Source organism: Salmo trutta, chromosome 15 (genome assembly GCF_901001165.1).
Source record: "Salmo trutta chromosome 15, fSalTru1.1, whole genome shotgun sequence".
Lineage (NCBI taxonomy): Eukaryota > Metazoa > Chordata > Actinopteri > Salmoniformes > Salmonidae > Salmo > Salmo trutta.
This window is the reverse complement of record NC_042971.1, coordinates 46395870-46416600: the sequence shown is the minus strand read 5'-3', so window position 1 is coordinate 46416600 and position 20731 is coordinate 46395870. Positions and strand designations below refer to the sequence as shown.

Genomic DNA, 20731 nt, shown 5'->3' with positions numbered 1-20731 from the left:
AGTACCCTTCCCCAGATCTGTGCCTCAACTCAATCCTGTCTCGGAGCTCTAAGGACAATTCCTTTGACCTCATGGCTTGGATTTTGCTTTGACATGCATTTTCAACTGTGGGACCTCATATTGATTTTTTTTATTTTATTTTATATTTTTTATTTAACTTTTAATTAACTAGGCAAGTCCATTAAGTACACATTTTTATTTACAATGACGGCCTTCCAAAAGGCAAAAGGCCTCCTGCAGGGATGGGGGCCAGGGATTAAAAATAAATAATAAATACAATATAAATATAAATATAGGACAAAATCACACATCACAACAAGAGAGACAACACAACAAAACATAAAGAGACCTAAGACAACAACATAGCAAGGCAGCAACACATGACAACACAGCATGGTGTCAACACAACATAACAACAACATGGTAGCAACACAACATGGTAGCAGCACAAAACATGGTACAAACATTATTGGGCACTGACAACAGCACAAAGGGCAAGAAGGTAGAGACAACAATACATCACACAAAGCAGCCACAACTGTCAGTAAGAGTATCCATGATTGAGTCTTTGAGATAAAACTGTCCACTTTGAGTGTTTGTTGCAGCTCGTTCCAGTCGCTAGCTGCAGCGAACTGAAAAGAGATCCAGGGATATGTGTGCTTTGGGGACCTTTAACAGAATGTGACTGGCAGAACGGGTGTTGTAAGGCGAGGATGAGGGCTGCAGTAGATATCTCAGATAGGGCGGAGTGAGGCCTAAGAGGGTTTTATAAATAAGCATCAACCAGTGGGTCTTGTGACGGGTATACAGAGATAACCAGTTTACAGAGGAGTATAGAGTGCAGTGCTGTGTTCTATAAGGAGTATTGGTGGCAAATCTGATGGCCGATTGGTAAAGAACATCTAGCTGCTCGGGAGAACCCTTACCTGCCGATCTATAAATTGTGTCTCCGTAATCTAGCATGCGTAGGATGGTTATCTGAATCAGGGTTAGTTTTTGGCAGCTGGGGTGAAAGAGGAGTGATTACGACAGAGGAAACCAAGTCTAGATTTAACTTTATTCTACAGCTTTGATATGTGCTGAGAGAAGGACAGTGCACCGTCTAGCCATACTCCTAAGTACTTGTATGAGGTAACTACCTCAAGCTCTAAACCCTCAGGAGGTAGTAATCACACCTGTGGGGAGAAGGGTATTCTCCTTACCAAACCACATGACCTTTGTTTTTGAGGTGTTCAGGACAAGGTTAAGGGTAGAGAAAGCTTGTTGGACACTAAGAAAGCTTTGTTGTAGAGCATTTAACACAAAATCCGGGGAAGGGCCAGCTTAGTATAAGACTGTATCATCTGCATATAAATGGATGAGAGAGATTCCTACTGCCTGATCTATGTTGTTGATGTAAATTGAGAAGAGCGTGGGGCCTAGGATCGATCCTTGGGGTACTCCCTTGGTGACAGACAGTGGCTGAGACAGCAGATTTTCTGACTTTATACAGTCGTGGCCAAAAGTTTTGAGAATGCAAATATTACATTAAATATTACACAAATATTAATTTTCACAAATTCTGCTGCCTCAGTTTGTATGATGGCAATTTGTATGTACTCCAGAATGTTATGAAGAGTGATCAGATGAATTGCAATTAATTGCAAAGTCCCTCTTTGCCATGCAAATGTACTGAATCCCAAAAAACATTTCCACTGCATTTCAGCCCTGCCACAAAAGGACCAGCTGACATCATGTCAGTGATTCTCTCGTTAACACAGGTGTGAGTGTTGACGAGGACAAGGCTGGAGATCACTCTGTCATGTTGATTGAGTTCGAGTAACAGACTGGAAGCTTCAAAATGAGGGTGGTGCTTGGAATCATTGTTCTTCCTCTGTCAGCCATGGTTACCTGCAAGGAAGCACGTGCCGTCATCATTGCTTTGCACAAAAAGGGCTTCACAGGCACGGATATTTCTGCCAGTAAGATTGCACCTAAATCAACCATTTATTGGATCATCAAGAACTTCAAGGAGAGCGGTTCAATTGTTGTGAAGAAGGCTTCAGGGCACCCAAGAAAGTCCAGCAAGCACCAGGACCGTCCCCTAAAGTTGATTCAGCTGCGGAATCGGGGCACCACCAGTACAGAGCTTGCTCAGGAATAGCAGCAGGCAGGTGTGAGTGCATCTGCACGCACAGTGAGGCAAAGACTTTTGGAGGATGGCCTGGTGTCAAGAAGGGCAGCAAACAAGCCACTTCTCTCCAGGAAAAACATCAGGGACAGACTGCACTCTGCACTCTTTGAGAGAAGTAGTTAGCAAACCAGCCCAAAGACCTCTCAGAGATACCAATACTCCTTAGCCGACCCACAAGAATGGAATGGTCTACCGTGTCAAAAGCTTTGGCCAAGTCAATAAAAATAGCAGCACGATATTGCTTAGAATCAAGGGCAATGGTGACATCATTGAGGACCTTTAAAGTTGCCGTGACACATCCGTAACCTGAGCAGAAACTAGACTGCATACACGAGAGAATACTATAGACATCAAGAAAGCCAGCCAGTTGATTATTGACAAGTTTTTCCAACACTTTTGATAAACAGGGCAAAATAAAAATAGGCCCATCTGACCCAGATGGTTTTTTGGGGTCAAGTTTAAAGAGCTCCTTTAGCACCTTGGACTCAGTCACTGCCTGCAGGGAGAAACTTTGTGGCGGGGCAGGGGGAAAAGAGGGAGAAGCATCGGGGATAGTCACATTAGAAGGGGTGGGAGATGAGGAAATGTTGGACAGGCAAGGAGGCATCCTGACTTAACCCCTGGTCGGGCTCGACATCCAGCGAAAAATCCTATCGCCATTAGCATAACAAAATTGAATATATATATTTTTTCAAATATAGGACTATGTTATATCGTTTTATAGATACACCTCTCCTGAATCGAACCACGTTGTCCAATTTCAAAAAGACTTTACAGCAAAAGCAAAACATTAGATTATGTTAGAGGAGTATATCGTAAAAGTAGCCACATAGCCATTTTCCGACCAACCACATGCATCACAAATAACCAAAAAACAGCTAAATGCAGCACTAACCTTTGACAATCTTCATCAGATGACACTCCAAGGACATCATGTTACACAATACATGCATTCTTTTGTTCTATAAAGTTCATATTTATATATAAAAACAGCATTTTACATCGGCGCGTAACGTTGACTAACTATTTTCCCTCAAATGTGTCCGTTGAAACAGCGCTACAATTTACTAAATTACTATTCGAAAACATTTTTAAAATGTAATATTGTCATTCTAAGATTTATAGATTAGCATCTCTTGAAAGCACCTGCAATGCCAGATTTAAAAATAACTTTACTGGGTAACCACACTTTGCAATAAAAGGGGATGCGATACTCAGAACAATAGGCTACCGTTACAGGTCAGCGCCATCTTGGAACAATCGCATATCAAATCTACTCTTGTATACTATTGTCAATAATCCCTTACCTTTGATTATCTCCATCAGAAAGCACTTCCAGGAATCACAGGTCCACAACAAATGTATTTTCGTTCGAAAAAGTTAATCCTTTACGTCCCAATAGCTTGTTCTTGTTAGCGCGTTCTGAAGGCTGCACCAAAAGTTCCGTCGGCCGCGGGCCTTCTCTTTCAATAAAATGCTTCTTTTTTTTTTTTAGGTTCGTTCAAACATGTCAAACGTTGTATAACATAAATCTTTAGGGCCTTTTTCAACCAGAGCTCCAATAAGATTCAAGGTGGACGATTGCATTGTCTTTCAAAACGTTTCGAAAGGGGAGGGTAGCCAGGGGTGCTGGCGTCATAATGGTCATGGCCCTCCTCATGTGACCACTTTCCACAGCGTCTCATTCAGTCAGTTTTCACAGTAGGAGACTCAAACCACTTTGTAAAGACTGGGGACATCTAGTGCAAGCAATAGGAATTGCTCAATGAACCATTGCTCATGGTGTGAGTTATAGGCAAAGTGATGAAGTTGAGTCCGCAATTCAGAATTCCACATCCTGTTACGATCGGTCTCGGGGTTTTGACTGCCATATGAGTTCCGTTATACTCACAGACACCATTCAAACAGTTTTAGAAACTTTAGGGTGTTTTCTATCCACAAGTATTAATTATATGCATATCCTAGCTTCTGAGTTTGAGTAGGAGGCCGTTTAAAATGGGCACACATTTTTTTCAAAAATCGCTGTAGCGCCCCCTATCCTAGGCGACCGTCAAGAGGTTAATGAAGTAGTGAATAAAGAGCTCAGCCATGTGCTTCTTGTCAGTAACAACCACATCATCAACATTTAAGGGATATGGGCAGCTGTGAGGAGGAGGGTTTATTCTCCAGGTCTTTAACCGTTTTCCAGAACTTCTTGGGGTTAGACCCACAGAGAGAGAACTGCTCCTTAAAGTAACTAACCTTGGCCTTCCGGATAGCTTGAGTGTACTTATTTCTCATTTGCCTGAATGATAGCCAATCAGACTGAGTATTCGTGTGCCGAGGCTTTCGCCAAATGCAATTCTTGAGGTGGAGTAACTCTGCAAGATCACGGTCGAACCAGGGGCTGAACCTCTTTTTAATTCTCATTTTCTTTATGGGGGCGTGTTCGACAGATCAAGCTCATTCTGTAACAATTTACAGAGGCCAGGTCATGAAGGAAGACTTGCTCATGAAAGTTTTTTAGCAAGCGTCTATGACAAATTAGGACAGGTCGTTTCACTGAGCAGCCATTACGAACACAGGCTGTAAAACAGTGATCACTAAGGTCATTACAGAAAACACCAGACTGATACCTATCAGGATTATTTGTGAGGGTAGCATCAAGGAGAGTAGCCATTTCTGGGTGTTTGGAGTCATACCTTATGAGATTGGTAATAATCTGAGAAAGATTTAAGGAGTCCCATTGCTTTAGGACTTGGTCAGGTGGTTTAAGCATGTCTCAGTTTAGGTCACCAAGCAGGACAAATTCAGACTTAGTGTAAGGGGAGAGCTTAGGGCAGGTAGGGTGCAGGCCGGTGCTGATGGAGGACAATAGTACCCAGCAACAGTCAACAAAGAGCTATTTGAAAGTTTAATGTTTAAAACCAGCAAATCAAATTGTGTGGGGACAGACCTGGTGGCGACAACCAAGTACACATTGCCACTCCCCCCACCTTTGGAAGATCTGTCTTGCCGAAAAAGGTTATAACCAGAAAGGTTAACATCAGTATCCAAAACACTCTTCCTTAACCACGTCTCAGTAATGACCAATACATCTGGATTGGAGCTGTGAACCCACACTTTCAGTTAATCCATTTTAGGTATTAAGCTTCTAGTGTTAATGTGCAGAAAACCCAGGCTTTTATGAGAGCAGAAATCAGTGAAGCAGATATCAGAGCACAAGTCAGAATTGGGGCTAGCAACAGTAGATGGGCCAAGGTGTACATGCACATTTCCAGATATCATCAACAGTAATACAATCAAGGCATGGCATAGGACAGGGAGAGTTCTGCAGTGCTGATTTATGACTTCTGAATGTGCATCAGATTGCAACAAGATCATATTGTAGAGCAATTTCATCAGGTAACATGAATACAAAGCCGGTGAGAGGTGGTTGGAATAGGATGGGAAGCCAAAAGTCTGTGTAACCATTAGAGTCAGAGTCCCGAGTGTGGGAACAAACATAGTCTGTCCCACGGTTGGGTATGGAAAGTTTGTAGTCAATAAAGTATGCAGGAGTCATGAGGCAAATAGCAAAATGCACAAGATTTTTTAAAATTATATAACGACTTGGGGCTAGCCATTGTAAGTTCAGAGTCACTCACCCCAACAGTGCGTGAGTGCTGGAGGCGAGCGAAAGCTCGTGAGAAAGGGATGAGTGTGGTGGGGGTACCTGTACCAGACAGGGGGAGACAGGCCAGGGCAGACGGTGAACAGATCGCCAGGTGGAATCCAAGCAGCAGGCAACGGGAGCAGGTGTCACACCCACTTGGGAGAAGCTTTTATTTCTGGAGGCAGATTTCTTGTAGAAAATGCCAGTGAATGGTCTTTGAACAGCAGGAGGGGGCTTCAGGGGATGCTTCAAATAATCCTGCTACTTGTTGGGCCCAAAGGCCTCGACACCGTTTACTTCGCACCTTAGTGCTAATTGAATTTGTATCTGATCTGTCCTTGCAAGCCTGGGAGCCTTAACTCAGCATTCAGTCCCCGTAAAATAAATCATTGTAATGTACTTTTTCATTTTTTCTTAGGTAGATAGGTGTGTGCCTTTTGAAATCATGTCGAATCAATTGAATATACCACAGGTGGACTCCAATCAAGCTGTAGTAACATCTCAAGGATGATCAATGGAAAGAGGATGTGTGTATATTGAGGATTTTAATTATTTAATACATTTTAGAATAAGGCTGTAACGTAACAAAAAGTGGAAAAAGTCAAGGGGTCTGAATACTTTCCGAATGCACTGTATGTGACCGACTGCCTCGATTCGCTCTTATGTAGCAAAATTAGAAATTGTGTTGGAAAGTAGAGACTCAGAGTTATAAAATAGTATATCATACACTGCAGTTGAGGAACAATGGGAATGTAATTCTGCTTTGAAAGTTGATAAACTTGTAACCCCACTTTTGAGAAAATGGCCTTGAATGTTTTGGTACACCTACTGGAGAACTCTTTTTTGTCTACACCTATTCAACATCGTTCACACCCTCTTAAGCCTTAACCCCACCCATCTTTTTAAGGATTTACATGTGAGGCTATGTGGTAAACACATGCTATATAAAATCAAATCTAAGTTTCTTTGTCACATGCACAGGATACAGTACAGAAGGTGTAAATGGTACAGTGAAATGGTTACTTGCATAGCAGCAATATCAAAAACAGAAAGTGTCTAGATAAAAATACCTGGCTAATTTGATGGATCATGTAATAATCCGGCCAACATGGAGTCTTTTGTTTAGACATGTAGCTAACTAGCTAAACAATGAACCGGCATAATCTCAACGCATACTACTACCAATATAAACATTGTCATAGCTGTAGTATGAATCTGTTGGTAGCTGAAGCTAACAAACTAGGTTCAATGTTAGCTAGCTAATATTAAGCTATAACTAGCAATGCAAATGGTTTTCTGATTTGAATAATATTACTACACAGATCATACACGTAACGTTAGCTTTTGAGCCAGCAAGCTAATGTTTGCTAGCTAACTAACTGTATTCTTTAACTTGCAATAAAAATGACTTATTGACAAAATTAGAAACTTATATCTGAAAATGTAGCTAGACTCTTACCCGTATACATGGGTGAACGCTTCATGGCAGACTGGAACCATTTAACTACATGGCATGTGCAGAAAGTAGCCCAACACATTTTCCAACTGATCTGTCGATAACACCTGCTAAATTCAGGGCTTCAATGTTGTTGACTAAAGTAGCAAAACTTTTGTATTTCTCGATGGCTAATGTTATATCTTTCAAAAACGGTGAGGTAGAAAGGACTGTCAACACATACTGAACAGCTCACATTATAGACGGAAGCATGCTAAATGGTAAACCAATCCAAACATCTCCCGGCATGTCCAGCCCATCCATTATCTCAGTCAATCATGGCTAGCGTGAATGTTCCTGTCTTTTTCCGTGGCTAAACAATCTAGACACTTAATTTAACGATTTTATTTGTATTTATGGATGGAATACAAGTTTGTTATTAAGGCACATGAAGTTCACGTTTCAGAAGGCATTTCTGCCAAAAAAACGCATTTTGATAAAAAAATTATATTTACGTTCAAATGCCGCTCCTGTGAAGTAGTGATGTGCGACATACACCTAGTTTCCTGAAAGGAGTCACATTTTGTCCATGAGTTTCTAGTAGATAGACCATATGGTTGAAAAGAAAATAGGCTAATTAATGAAAAAAGCATTTAATCAACAATGGCATTATTTTCAATTATCTCTGCAACTCTTCCAACAATTGACTTTTTTCACAAACGACACCAGTTTCACACCAACACATTGACAACAAATACATATTGACATAGTAAAATAAATCAAAATGTGTAAATTAAAATAAAAATTATATTTCATGCTGAAACCCTCATATTAAACACCAATGATATTCACAAAATTGCTGGTTTGTATTTAGGACAATGTTTTACAGCATTGTCATTCTATTACATTTTTTTTTAAATTATCTTATTTCATTATTTTATATATTTTATGTGATAAAGCCACACAGAGGGCCAGAGATTATTACAGACACCTAATCTGATGTACCCAAAAGGGCCATTAGATATATTGTGATAGATTACATAAACTCCTTGAAAGATACCAAAATTCTGGTAGTTTACTGGTAAACTTTGCAACCCCTAATCAGTTCACTTGACAACAAATATACGGTATCCTATAACAAAGAGGAGGATAGTTCTGGTTTGATTCAAGTGAGGTGCATTGGCCACATTGCCTGACAACTCAACCTGAATTTAATTCCGCTGCTCTCGATCACTCGAGAAGAAACGCTTGACTTCCTCTTACCTTTATGTGCTACCCTTAACAAACTCTACTCCTTCCTTTCTTTTATCTCTCCCTATCTTCATTTCTGTCTGTCTGTCTGCGTGTCTGTGTCTGTCTGCGTGTCTGCGTGTCTGCGTGTCTGTCTGTCTGTCTGTCTGTCTGTCTGTCTGTCTGTCTGTCTGTCTGTCTGCCTGTCTCTCTCGCTCTCTCTCTCTCTCTCTCTCTCTCTCTCTCACACACAGATAATTCTGAACATTACTGCCATGGACCTCTACAGGAGTCACTTGTGCTGGTATGACCATGTGGAGGTCCGAGACGGGTTCGGGAGAAAAGCCCCTCTGAAAGGTCTTTACTTGGAAAAAGATTTAGAGTAGAACCCATCCATAGAGAACTCTCCAGAGAGGTCTGCTATCTACATCTGCCAATAACTCTTTCAGGAAACATCCAATCAAGTTAATGTTCACCTGAGATTTTTAAATCCTAAAGCAGAAAAATGTTAGAATGGTTGGAATGTTTAATATGTTCAGAATAATAGACTGATGCATAAAGATCAGACATCGCCAGCTGTCTGTGTAATAGTGATAAACTATGCCTCGGACTCAATCCAATCGCCCCTTTTCAGCTATGCACCTTTTAAAGGCAGTGTTCCCTCATTCACGGAGACCGCATTCACAGTAAACTTTGCACATGTCAGCACAATCGGAAATGACCTTTAAATGTAATCGCACAATAAGGTGGATCTAACTCAGATTGGAATGAATCCTGGCCCAAGAGCTGCCTGCCTCGGTGTTGTTATTAGTCATTACCCTGGAGTTGTTCTGGTGTTTTTGTTTTATCTTTTGCATCAGGCCGTTACTGTGGGGACAGTCTACCTGGCCCTATCGTTTCCACGGATAGTCGGCTATGGATAGAGTTCAGGAGCAGCAGCAACTGGGTGGGCAAGGGCTTCTCAGCCGTGTATGAAGGTAACGTCAGCCGTTTGACCATAGTCCATATTGTTTATATTTTGTTTATATACAGTACCAGTCAAAAGTTTGGACACATCTACTCGTTCAAGGGTTTTTCTTTATTTTTATTATTTTCTACATTGTAGATTAATAGTGAAGACATCAAAACTATGAAATAACACATATGGAATCACGTAGTAACCAAAAAAGTGTTATATATTTGAGATTCTTCAAAGTAGCCACCCTTTGCCTGGATGACAGCTTTGCATTCTCTCAACCAGCTTCATGGGGTAGTTACCTGGAATCCATTTCAATTAACAGGTATGCCTTGTTAAAAGTTAATTTGTGGAATTTATTTCCTTCTTAATGTGTTTGAGCCAATCAGTTGTGAGCTTACACCGCGGGACTTTGAGGTACCCAGCATCAGATTCATTGCTCCAGACCACCGCAGGGGGGAGTTAGAGCACACATTAATCATTTGGGTCCCAAGGTTTTTATATGACCAATCATACTGAGTGGTTCCAATTATGAATTTGACGTTATGCCACCCGTCGCTGGTGACTTTCTTCAACAAAGGTGTCTGACAAAAACATTACGGTGGAAGCAAATGTAAGTAATTATAACGAGTCAAGCAAAGAATGTACAATTGAGAGGAATATGTTAATGTTGAGACAAACGATTGTGCATATTTTTTGTCATAAAGTTAATTTACGAAAATAGCAAGTATTTTTTCAGTTATATCCAATACCAGGTGTATCAAAATTCATTCTTTGAATGATGCTGTGTCTGCATGTATGTATTACAATTATACACTTCAACGGTGTTTACCACTGCCGCTCCTGGGACATCAATGATTACACATTGTAACTATGCAATATACTAGAAATATGATTTAAGTAAAGGCTGATTTGTAATTCATATATACAGAAGAAAATAAAAAGTACACTACACTTCCTATGCATATCTAACTCCCTTTATCTGCATTAATCTGAGGAGGTTCTCCCAGCCATGTGACGATTGAAAACAGGGCAGCAAAGTTTGTTTGTCACTAGAGCGGTTTAGAGCATATTACTATTAGCCTGTGAATAACCAGACCTTCATACAAACTTGCTATGCTGGGAGTAACAATCCAGGCTATTTGCTCTGAGACCGGCATAATAATGTAATGAAACAAGCAGGAAGCAGGTTTCGAATCCTCAACATTCTAGCCCGAAGTCCAGCACGCTATCGACTGTGCCCAAATGTATTAATTGGGGTTGGGGCCGACTGTGGCTAGAAACACTTCATCAATTGGAATCTTTAACAAGTGGAAAGAGGAAAAAGTATTATTATTTGTTTTCGCAAGTGTAGCAGGTTGTGAATTCTTCGAACAACATTTCTAGGATGGGCTATTAGCTGAACAATAAACTATTCAACCTTTACTAAAGAATTGTCTAATAGCCGAGCTAGGTGTGAACCCCCCCAACTTGTGCTAGGTGTGAAACCCCCACCCCCAACTTGAAACAAGTCATTCATATCTACCTTTCCACATCTACCTACACACGTATCTACCTACACACAGTTAATGTTCTGAAAAAAATATATATATATATATACACAGTTGAAGTCGGAAGTTTACATACACCCTAGCCAAATACTTTAAACTCAGTTTTGCACAATCCCTGACATTTAATCCTAGTAAAAATTCCCCGTCTTAGGTCAGTTAGAATCACCCCTTTATTTTAAGAATCTGAAATGTCAGAATAATAGTAGAGAGAGTGATTTATTTCAGCTTGTATTTCTTTCATCACATTCCCAGTGGGTCATTAGTTTACATACACTCAATTAGTATTTGGTAGCATTGCATTTAAAATGTTTAACTTGGGTCAAACGTTTCGGGTAGACTTCCACAAGCTTTCCACAATAAGTTGGGTGAATTTTGGCCCATTCCTCCTGACAGAGCTGGTGTAACTGAGTCAGGTTTGTAGGCCTCCTTGCTCGCACACGCTTTTTCAGTTCTGCCGACAGATTTTCTATATGATTGAGGTCAGGGCTTTGTGATGGCCACTCCAATACCTTGACTTTGTTGTCCTTACGCCATTTTGCCACAACTTTGGAAGTATGCTTGGGGTCATTGTCCATTTGGAAGACCCATTTGTGACCAAGCTTGAACTTCCTGACTGATGTCTTGAGATGTTGCTTCAATATATCCACATCATTTTCCTACCTCATGATGCCATCTATTTTGTGAAGTGCACCAGTCCCTCCTGCAGCAAAGCACCCCCACAACATGATGCTGCCACCCCCGTGCTTCACGGTTGGGATGTTGTTCTTTGGCTTGCAAGCTTCCCACTTTTTCCTCCATAACAATGATCATTATTGCCAAACAGTTCTATTTTGGTTTCATCAGACCAGAGGATATTTCTCCAAAAAGTATGATCTTTGTCCCCATGTGCAGTTGCAAACCGTAGTCTGGCTTTTTTATGGCGGTTTTGGAACAGTGGCTTCTTCTTTGCTGAGAGGCCTTTCAGGTTATGTCGATATAGGACTCGTTTTACTGTGGATATAGATACTTTCGTAACTGTTTCCTCCAGCATCTCCACAAGGTCCTTTGCTGTTGTTCTGGGATTGATTTGCACTTTTTGCACCAAAGTACGTTCATCTCTAGGAGACAGAACACGTCTCTTTCCTGAGTGGTATGACGGCTGCGTGGTCCCATGGTGTTTATACCTGCGTACTATTGTTTGTACAGATGAACGTGGAACCTTCAGACGTTTTGGAAATTGCTCCCAAGGATGAACGAGACTACAATTTTTTTCTGAGGTCTTGACTGATTTCTTTTGATTTCCCCATGTCAAGCAAAGAGGCACTGAGTTTGAAGGTTGGCCTTGAAATATATCCACAGGTACACCGCCAATTGACTCAAATTATGTAAATTAGCCTATCGGAAGCTTCTAAAGCCATGACATAGTTTTCTGGAATTTTCCAAACTGTTTAAAGTCACAGTCAACTTAGTGTATGTAATCTTCTGACCTACTGGAATTGTGATACAGTGAGTTATAAGTGAAATAATCTGTCTGTAAACAATTGTTGGAAAAATTACTTGTCATGCACAAAGTAGATGTCCTAACCGACTTGCCAAAACTCAAGTTTGTTAACAAGAAATTTGTGGAGTTGTTGAAAAACGAGTTTTAATGACTCCAACTTAAGTGTATGCAAACTTCCGACTTCAACTGTGGCCAAATGTTTTGAGAATGACACAAATATTAATTTCAACAAAGTTTGTTGCCTCAGTGTCTTTAGATATTTTTGTCAGATGTTACTATGGAATACTGAAGTATAATTACAAGCATTTCATAAGTGTCAAAGGCTTTTGTTGACAATTACATGAAGTTGATGCAGAGGCAATATTTGCAGTGTTTACCCTTCTTTTTCAAGACCTCTGCAATCCGCCCTGGCATGCTGTCAATTAACTTCTGGGCCACATCCTGTCTGATGGCAGCCCATTCTTGCATAATCAATGCTTGGAGTTTGTCAGAATTTGTGGGTTTTTGTTTGTCCACCCGCCTCTTGAGGATTGACCACAAGTTCTCAATGGTTTGACCACAAGTTCTCAATGGGATTAAGGTCTGAGGAGTTTCCTGGCCATTGACCCAAAATATCCATGTTTTGTTCCAGTAGCCAGTTAGTTATCACTTTTGCCTTATGGCAAGGTGCTCCATCATGCTGGAAAAGGCATTGTTCGTCACCAAACTGTTCCTGGATGGTTGGGAGAAGTTGCTCTCGGAGGATATGTTGATACCATTCTTTATTCATGGCTGTGTTCTTAGGCAAAATTGTGAGTGAGCCCACTCCAGTGGCTGAGAAGCAAACCCACACATGAATGGTCTCAGGATGCTTTACTGTTGGCATGACACAGGACTGATTGTAGCGCTCACCTTGTCTTCTCCGGACAAGCTTTTTTCCGGATGCCCAAAACAATCGGAAAGGGGATTCATCAGAGAAAATGACTTTACCCCAGTCCTCAGCAGTCCAATCCCTGTACCTTTTGCAGAATATCAGTCTGTCCCTGATGTTTTTCCTGGAGAGAAGTGGCTTGTTTGCTGCCCTTCTTGACACCAGGCCATCCTCCAAAAGTCTTTGCCTCACTGTGCGTGCAGATACACTCACACCTGCCTGCTGCCATTCCTGAGCAAGCTCTGTACTGGTGGTGCCCCGATCCCGCAGCTAAATCAACTTTAGGGGACGGTCCTGGAGCTTGCTGGACTTTCTTGGGTGCCCTGAAGCCTTCTTCACAACAATTGAACCGCTCTCCTTGAAGTTCTTGATGATCCAATAAATGGTTTATTTAGGTGCAATCTTACTGGCAGAAATATCCGTGCCTGTGAGGCCCTTTTTGTGCAAAGCAATGATGACGGCACGTGTTTCCTTGCAGGTAACCATGGTTGACAGAGGAAGAACAATGATTCCAAGCACCACCCTCATTTTGAAGCTTCCAGTCTGTTATTCGAACTCAATCAGCATGAAAGAGTGATCTCCAGCCTTGTCTTCGTCAACACTCACACCTGTGTTAATGAGAGAATCACTGACATGATGTCACCTAGTCCTTTTGTGGCAGGGCTGAAATGCAGTGGAAATGTTTTTTGGGGGATTCAGTTAACTTGCATGGCAAAGAGGGACTTTGCAATTAATTGCAATTCATCTGATCACTCTTCATAACATTCTGGAGTATATGCAAATTGCCATCATACAAACTGAGGCGGCAGACTTTGTGAAAATTAATATTTGTGTAATTCTCAAAACTTTTGGCCACGACTGTATATATTGGTCATGGCTCCCGAGTGGTGCAGCGGTCTAAGGCACTGCATCTCAGTGCAAGAGGCATTACTACAGTCCCTGGTTCGAATACAGGCTGTATCACAGCCGACCATGATTGGGAGTGCCATAGGGCGGTGTACAATTAGCCCAGTGTAAATCCGGGGTAGGCCGTGATTGTAAATAAGAATTTGTTCTTACCTGACTTGCCTAGTTAAATAAAGGTTACATTTAAAAAACAACTGGCTGGAACCGCAGCGCAATCAGTAGGAGGTGAACAGTGGCTGGTGCTGAAAATATTGCTAACTTGTTATGCAAGTGTTGCACACCAACAGATGGAGAAAACCTACACCAGTCGAGCAATTCATTTCAACAATAATCTTAATTTTAATTTGACTTTACAAACAACAAGAGGGCTTAATTGGAGTCTATTTTTTTCGGAGCCTAGACCTATATAAAATAACTTAACTGGCTGAGGTAGGCTATGAGGCTGAACAGCCTAATGGAAGCAGGATTTTTTTATTAGGCCTACTTACAATTGCAACTGGTCAAAAATGTAGCATCCTACATAAAACAATCATTTAAAGAAAAAAAGTCTGCACGTTCGAACTAAAACAATGTAACTAATAATGAAAAGTGCACATTTGTAAATCCCTAACTCAAACTAATTGGAAAGGTAGATACAAATTATTTGTGACATTGTGGTTACAATAAAGAATGTAAACAAGTTGTAAACAGGATGCTGTGTTTTTATTTACACTAGTGATGGACAACTGGAGGCATTTTGAAAACAGGTTTTCAAACACTTGTTTTTCCACAAGTCTACTGTAGTACTGTAGCAGGTGTAGCCCATCATACAAATGTTTCCTATTAGCAGAACAATATACTTTTTTATAGCCTGGCTACTGTAGTGAAAATCCCTCAACTTGCAATGTATTCGATGCTTAAGTACTCTAAAGTGTTACATTTCTAACTCAAAACAGCAGTACAGTATTTCTTCATCAACATCTTATGCTTTCGTTAATAAAGTAATGAGAAAAAAGACATTAAAATACGGATGTTTTATTTAAACTACATTTTATTGTTGTATCGCCAATTTCTCTTGCCAAAACATCTTGATGGCCTTGACTAGTTCATCTTTGCTTGTCGACTTGGCAGAGTTATGGATGAATGTGTTCAGTTGAGGCCAAACAAATTTGATCGGGTTTAAGTTAGGAGACCTACATGTAGGGATGAAAATAATATTTTTAGATATACTGTAGGCTTACCGTAGGTGTTGTAGGTCTTTTATTTATTTATTTTTATTTAACCTTTATTTTACTACATAAAGATCTACTTACTCTGCTGGCGTCTTGACCCAGTTTATGCCGTCATTTGCAATGCAAACCTGGACGGCAGTGTGTTTTGGGTCATTGTCTGTATTTGGAGAAGAAAAAAATAAGTTTAGCCTAACAGTCAACATTAGGTACAATAATAGAAATGTACATGTAAATATGCCTAAACGTAACAAAATATTGCTATAATCCTACCTTGAAAGAAACGATGTGGTCCCAGAAAAACCTCTCTGACATAGGGTCCAGCATATCTCTTGATGATTTCTTCCTCAAAGAAATCTCGAGCCATGATACCTGAAGAAGGAGGCAAGAGTGAATTATTGTGGAACACATAACAGTCCGAGAGGTGGAGGCTACAATATTTTATGTACCTTTTGCTTTGTAAATAGCCAAACTTACCATAAAAAATCTAATATGGGCCTCATCCCTGGTGAGAAATTGCCCCCAACACATGGAGTTTGAGCGGATGCTTGGGACTTGGCTTGCTTGATCTTCCTTTTTTTCTGTAGCAATTTGGAGTAAATTGCTCAAGGGCCACTGTTGATTCGTCTGTGAAGATGACGCCATTGAATGTCTCGCCAGCGTTGGTCCTTGCCTGGGCCTGCATGACACAAAGTTCTTTGTTTGTCAGAGGAATGAGTACTTGAGGTCACCGAGAAAGTCTGGACATGGCCTACCATCCATCCTTATGTAAGGAATTAGACACTTTCCCATGTTTACTACATTATGTAGTGTAGGCTATGTTTACTTGTCAGACTGCACAGTAGCCTAATAAACAAATGCAGGTGGCTTAAGTCTTCAAAATGCTTTATTATCCAAATGTAAAGGCATATACTGTACAGTACTGTATTTCTTCATCAGCATCTTTATGCTTTCGTTAATAAGATAATGATAAAAATACTCTTTCAAAATGCTGATGTTTATTTAGTTATGGATCCATAACAAATTACTATGGGAATAAATATCACTGAATTACAGAAATATTGGAACAAAGTTGTCTAATGAAGGTAAACAAATTGTTGCTTACTGGAAAATACTCTTTCAAACACACGGTCACGTTGTACAGTGACATTATGGCTATTAGCAGGGCTATATTTTGGCCTTTATAAACATTATTTTGACCTTTATTCAGATTACAATAGTCACTATCATTTTTTTGAAAACGAAATAATCTCCAAAATATCGTTATATATAGCCTTCCCGCTGTGGACGTCTATTTCAGCATCGTTTTGCGCTGCTCTGAGACAAGCTTGGAGAAACGAAAATGTTAAATTATATTCCATGATATTCTTAAGATATATGTGTTGACTAAATATAAGCAAGTGATGTCTGCTAATTAATCAAGTTAGGTTTCTCCGGGAAATAAATAATTCAAAATAACAAACTGGCTTTATTTACAAATTAGTGAGAATGTCTCACCCCATGTAGGGGTGCGTGCTGGTAGGAGGATATCGAACTTGGTATAAAACGGAGCAGTTTAATAAGTGCTCAAAACTCCGAAAACCAAAAATATACAAAATGATACAAATGGGTACAAAACTCGTCGCATACCAGAACATATCTTGCACAAAGCTTACAAACAAACAATCACTGACAAGGACAATAAGTGGGAACAGAGGGTTAAATACACAACATGTAATGAATGGGATTGGAAACAGGTGTGATACGCACGGTGGCAATGCGGTCACTCTCCATCTCCACCCCTGAGGTGGAAATGCGATACCCTAGGAAGGAGACGGACTGCTGGAAGAACAGGTATTTCTCAGCCTTGACGTACAGGTCATGCTCCAACAGGCGACCAAGCACTCTGCGCACCAGGGACACATGCTCAGCGCGTGCAGCGGAGTATATCAAAATGTGTTCAATATACACCACTTCACCCTGCCCGTGCAGGCCCCCGTGCATTGACTCTATCGCTGTGGCTATGAGCGGTAGCTGGTAATGATACCTCACAGTGATCTGATTCAGACCCCGATAGTCAATACACGGGCGCAGACCTCCCTCCTTCTTCACAAAAAAGAAACTCGAGGAGGCGGGTGGAGGACCGAATGTACCCCTGACACAGGGATTCGGAGACATATGTTTCCATAGCCTCCGTCTCCGCCTGTGAGAGGGGATCCACGTGACTCCTGGGAAGTGCAGCGTCTACCAGGAGATCTATCGCACAATCGCCCCGTCAATGAGGTGGTAATTGAGTCGCCTTCTTTTTGGAGAAGGCGAGAGCCAAATCGGCATATTCAGGGGGAATGCGCACGGTGGAGACCTGGTCTGGACTCTCCGCCGTAGTAGCACAAACGGAAACCCCTAAACATCTACCTGAGCACTCTTGCGACCACCCCATGAGAGCCCTCTGTGGCACCCCAATAGTGGGGTTATGACAAGCTAACCAGGGTAGGCCCAGCACCACGGGAAACGCAGGAGAGTCAATAAGGAAGAGACTAATTCTCTCCGTATGACCCCCCCTGCGTCAACATGCCCAAAGGAGCGGTGACTTCCCTAATCCACCCTGTCCCTAATGGTCAACTATCTAAAGCGTGAACGGGGAAAGGCACATCCACGGGAATGATGGGGATCCCTAAACTATGGGCTAAAGCTCTGTCAATAAAATTCCCAGCCGCGCCTGAATCGACGAGTGCCTTACGCTGGGAATGCGCGGAAAACTCAGGGAAAGTGACAAACACAAATATCTGCACAACAGAGGGCTCTGGGTGAGAATGGTGCCGGCTCACCTGGGGTGACGCCAGAGCGCCCTGCCTGCTGCCTCGATCCCCAGAGGAACCAACCCGGCACCGACCGGCAGTGTGACCTCTGCGGCCACAGATGGTGCACGAGCGGGAATCCCCTCCGGTCTCCATGTGCACCGCCCCTCCCAGCTCCATGGGTATCGGAGAGGGGGTGCGGGAAGATGGAACCACCGGACCCCGATCAGAACGTCCGCAGGTAGCCAGCAGGTTGCCCAGCTGGATGGACAAGTCCACCAGCTGGTCGAACATGAGGGTGGTGTCTCTGAAGGCCAACTCCCGACAGGCGTCCTCGCTCAGACTGCAGCGGTAATGGTCGATCAGGGCCCTGTCGCTCCATCCCGCTCCGGCAGCCAGGGTCCTAAACTCCAGGGCGAACTCCTGGGCGCTCCTGGTCTCCTGCCTCAGATGGAAGAGGCGCTCACCCGCCGCTCTACCCTCGGGCGGGTGGTCGAAGACCGCCCAGAAACGGCGGGTGACCTGCTCAAACTGGTCCAACGCCGCATCTCCCTCTCTCCACACGGCGTTGGCCCACTCCAGGGCTTTCCCGGTGAGGCATGAGACGAGGGCGGACACCCTCTCATGGCCCGATGGAGCCGGGTGGACGGTGGCCAGGTATAGCTCCAGTTGAAGCAGGAACCCCTGGAAGTTCACAGCCTCTCCGTCATACTCCTGGGGCAGGGAGAGACGAATCCCACTGGAACCAGGTGGAAAAGGGGCGTTCAGAGAAGACCCCGGTTGTGCTGGTAGAAGGCACAGGAAAAACTCCCTGTCTCTCCCAGCTGTTCATGGCGATGCCAAGATGGTGAAGCATTGCTGCGTACTCCTGGACGCGCTCCTCCACCCCTATAACTGGGGTATCTGCTCTTGCTGACTCCATACGCCGGTCGGTGATTCTGTAGGGGTGCGTGCTGGTGGCAGGGAAGTCAGGTGCATTAGATCGAACTTGGTATAAAACGGAGCAGTTTAATACGTGCTCAAAATGCCGAAAACCAAAAATATACAAAGTAATACACATGGGTACAAAACCCGTCGCACACCAGAATATATCTTGCACAAAGCTTACAAACAAACAATCACCGACAAGGACAATGAGTGGGAACAGAGGGTTAAATAAACAACATGTAATGAATGGGATTGGAAACGGGTGTGATACAAGACAAAACCAAAGGAAAATGAAAAGAGGATCAGTGAATACTAGAAGGTCGGCGACTTCGACCGCCGAACGCCGCCCGAACAAGGAGAGGGACCAACTTCGGCGGAAGTCGTGACCCCCCATGTTCAAGAATTGCTGTTTTCTCGCTCACTCTAGGTTAAATATAAAAGCCCCTTAGATATTCATTTAAAATCCTCCAATCCTTAAAATGCAATTATTGGCGGAGAGCAACGTCATTTAATTTTTTGTTGTTGTTGATATACTGTAGACCTACCATTGGCTAAATGAGTCTCATTAGTGTTGAGTAATGTGCTGTTAAAAGTGGTGTAGGTCTTATTTATTTAAAGATCATATTGAAGTTAGAAGCAATAGGATTTGAAGCAAAAGCCTTCAACTATTTTAGCACCGTTTCGCGCTGCTCTGAGACAAGCATGGGGACTGGTCTTGATAAATCAATGAGGGATTCTTTAGCTAAATAGCTCAGTACTGTACTGCTGACCATTACGTTGTACAGTGCCATATTTTCCATTCCATCCTATCGGAAACCTAGAGGGTTTTTCGTTTTTCTTGGAATAGAAACACCATGTAACGGCTGCGTGCCCTCATTCTCTAATACAGACATGGCCTGCTTTCCCTTATGTAAGGAATTAGGCACTTTCCCATGTTTACTACATTACGTATTGTAGGCTATGTTTACTTGTCAGACTGCACAGTTGCCTAATACACAAAAGCAGGTGGATTATATCTTCAAAATGCTTTAAATGCTTTATTATCCAAATGTAAAAGCATAACGAATTACTATGGGAATAAATATCACTGATTTACAGAAATATTGGAACAAAGTTGTCTAATGACGGCAAAAAATGTAGAATCCTCTAATCCTCTTATGCTGTAGCCTACTCCGGACCTTCACATTGTTCAGCACCATATTTTCCATTGCATCCTAATGGAAACCCTGAGAGTTTTGTTTTTAATTTTTCTTGGAATAGAAACACCATAAAATTAATCCCATATACTATGTTATTACAAAAAAGGTTTTAAATTCTCTGGTAATGCCAATATGGAAGACTATCAAATGCTTCTCCAAGTTGCCCTCTGGTGGTCAAACTAGCACTAAATTGCATTAACAGAAAAATGGCTGACAATTAAATAACGTGCCACAGACTGCTGCAGTAGACCGCAAGGTGTGCTGCAGTATGACACAACTTTTAAAGGAGGAACCACTGTATACAGAATATAGCACTATTTGGTAAAAGACCAAGTCCATATTATGGC

At 42.0% G+C, this 20731-nt stretch overlaps 1 protein-coding gene across 3 annotated transcripts in view; it reads left to right on the top strand.

The window, feature by feature from the left end:
• The window catches only part of LOC115149159 (bone morphogenetic protein 1), a 57499-nt gene that overhangs the window by 18931 nt on the left and 17837 nt on the right, over window positions 1-20731 (top strand). For all 3 annotated transcript variants that reach the window (XM_029691735.1, XM_029691733.1, XM_029691736.1), the window contains 2 exons: window positions 8727-8829; window positions 9333-9449. In XM_029691735.1, the coding sequence (XP_029547595.1) occupies window positions 8727-8829; window positions 9333-9449 (220 nt within the window). The remainder of the gene's footprint in view (window positions 1-8726; window positions 8830-9332; window positions 9450-20731) is intronic.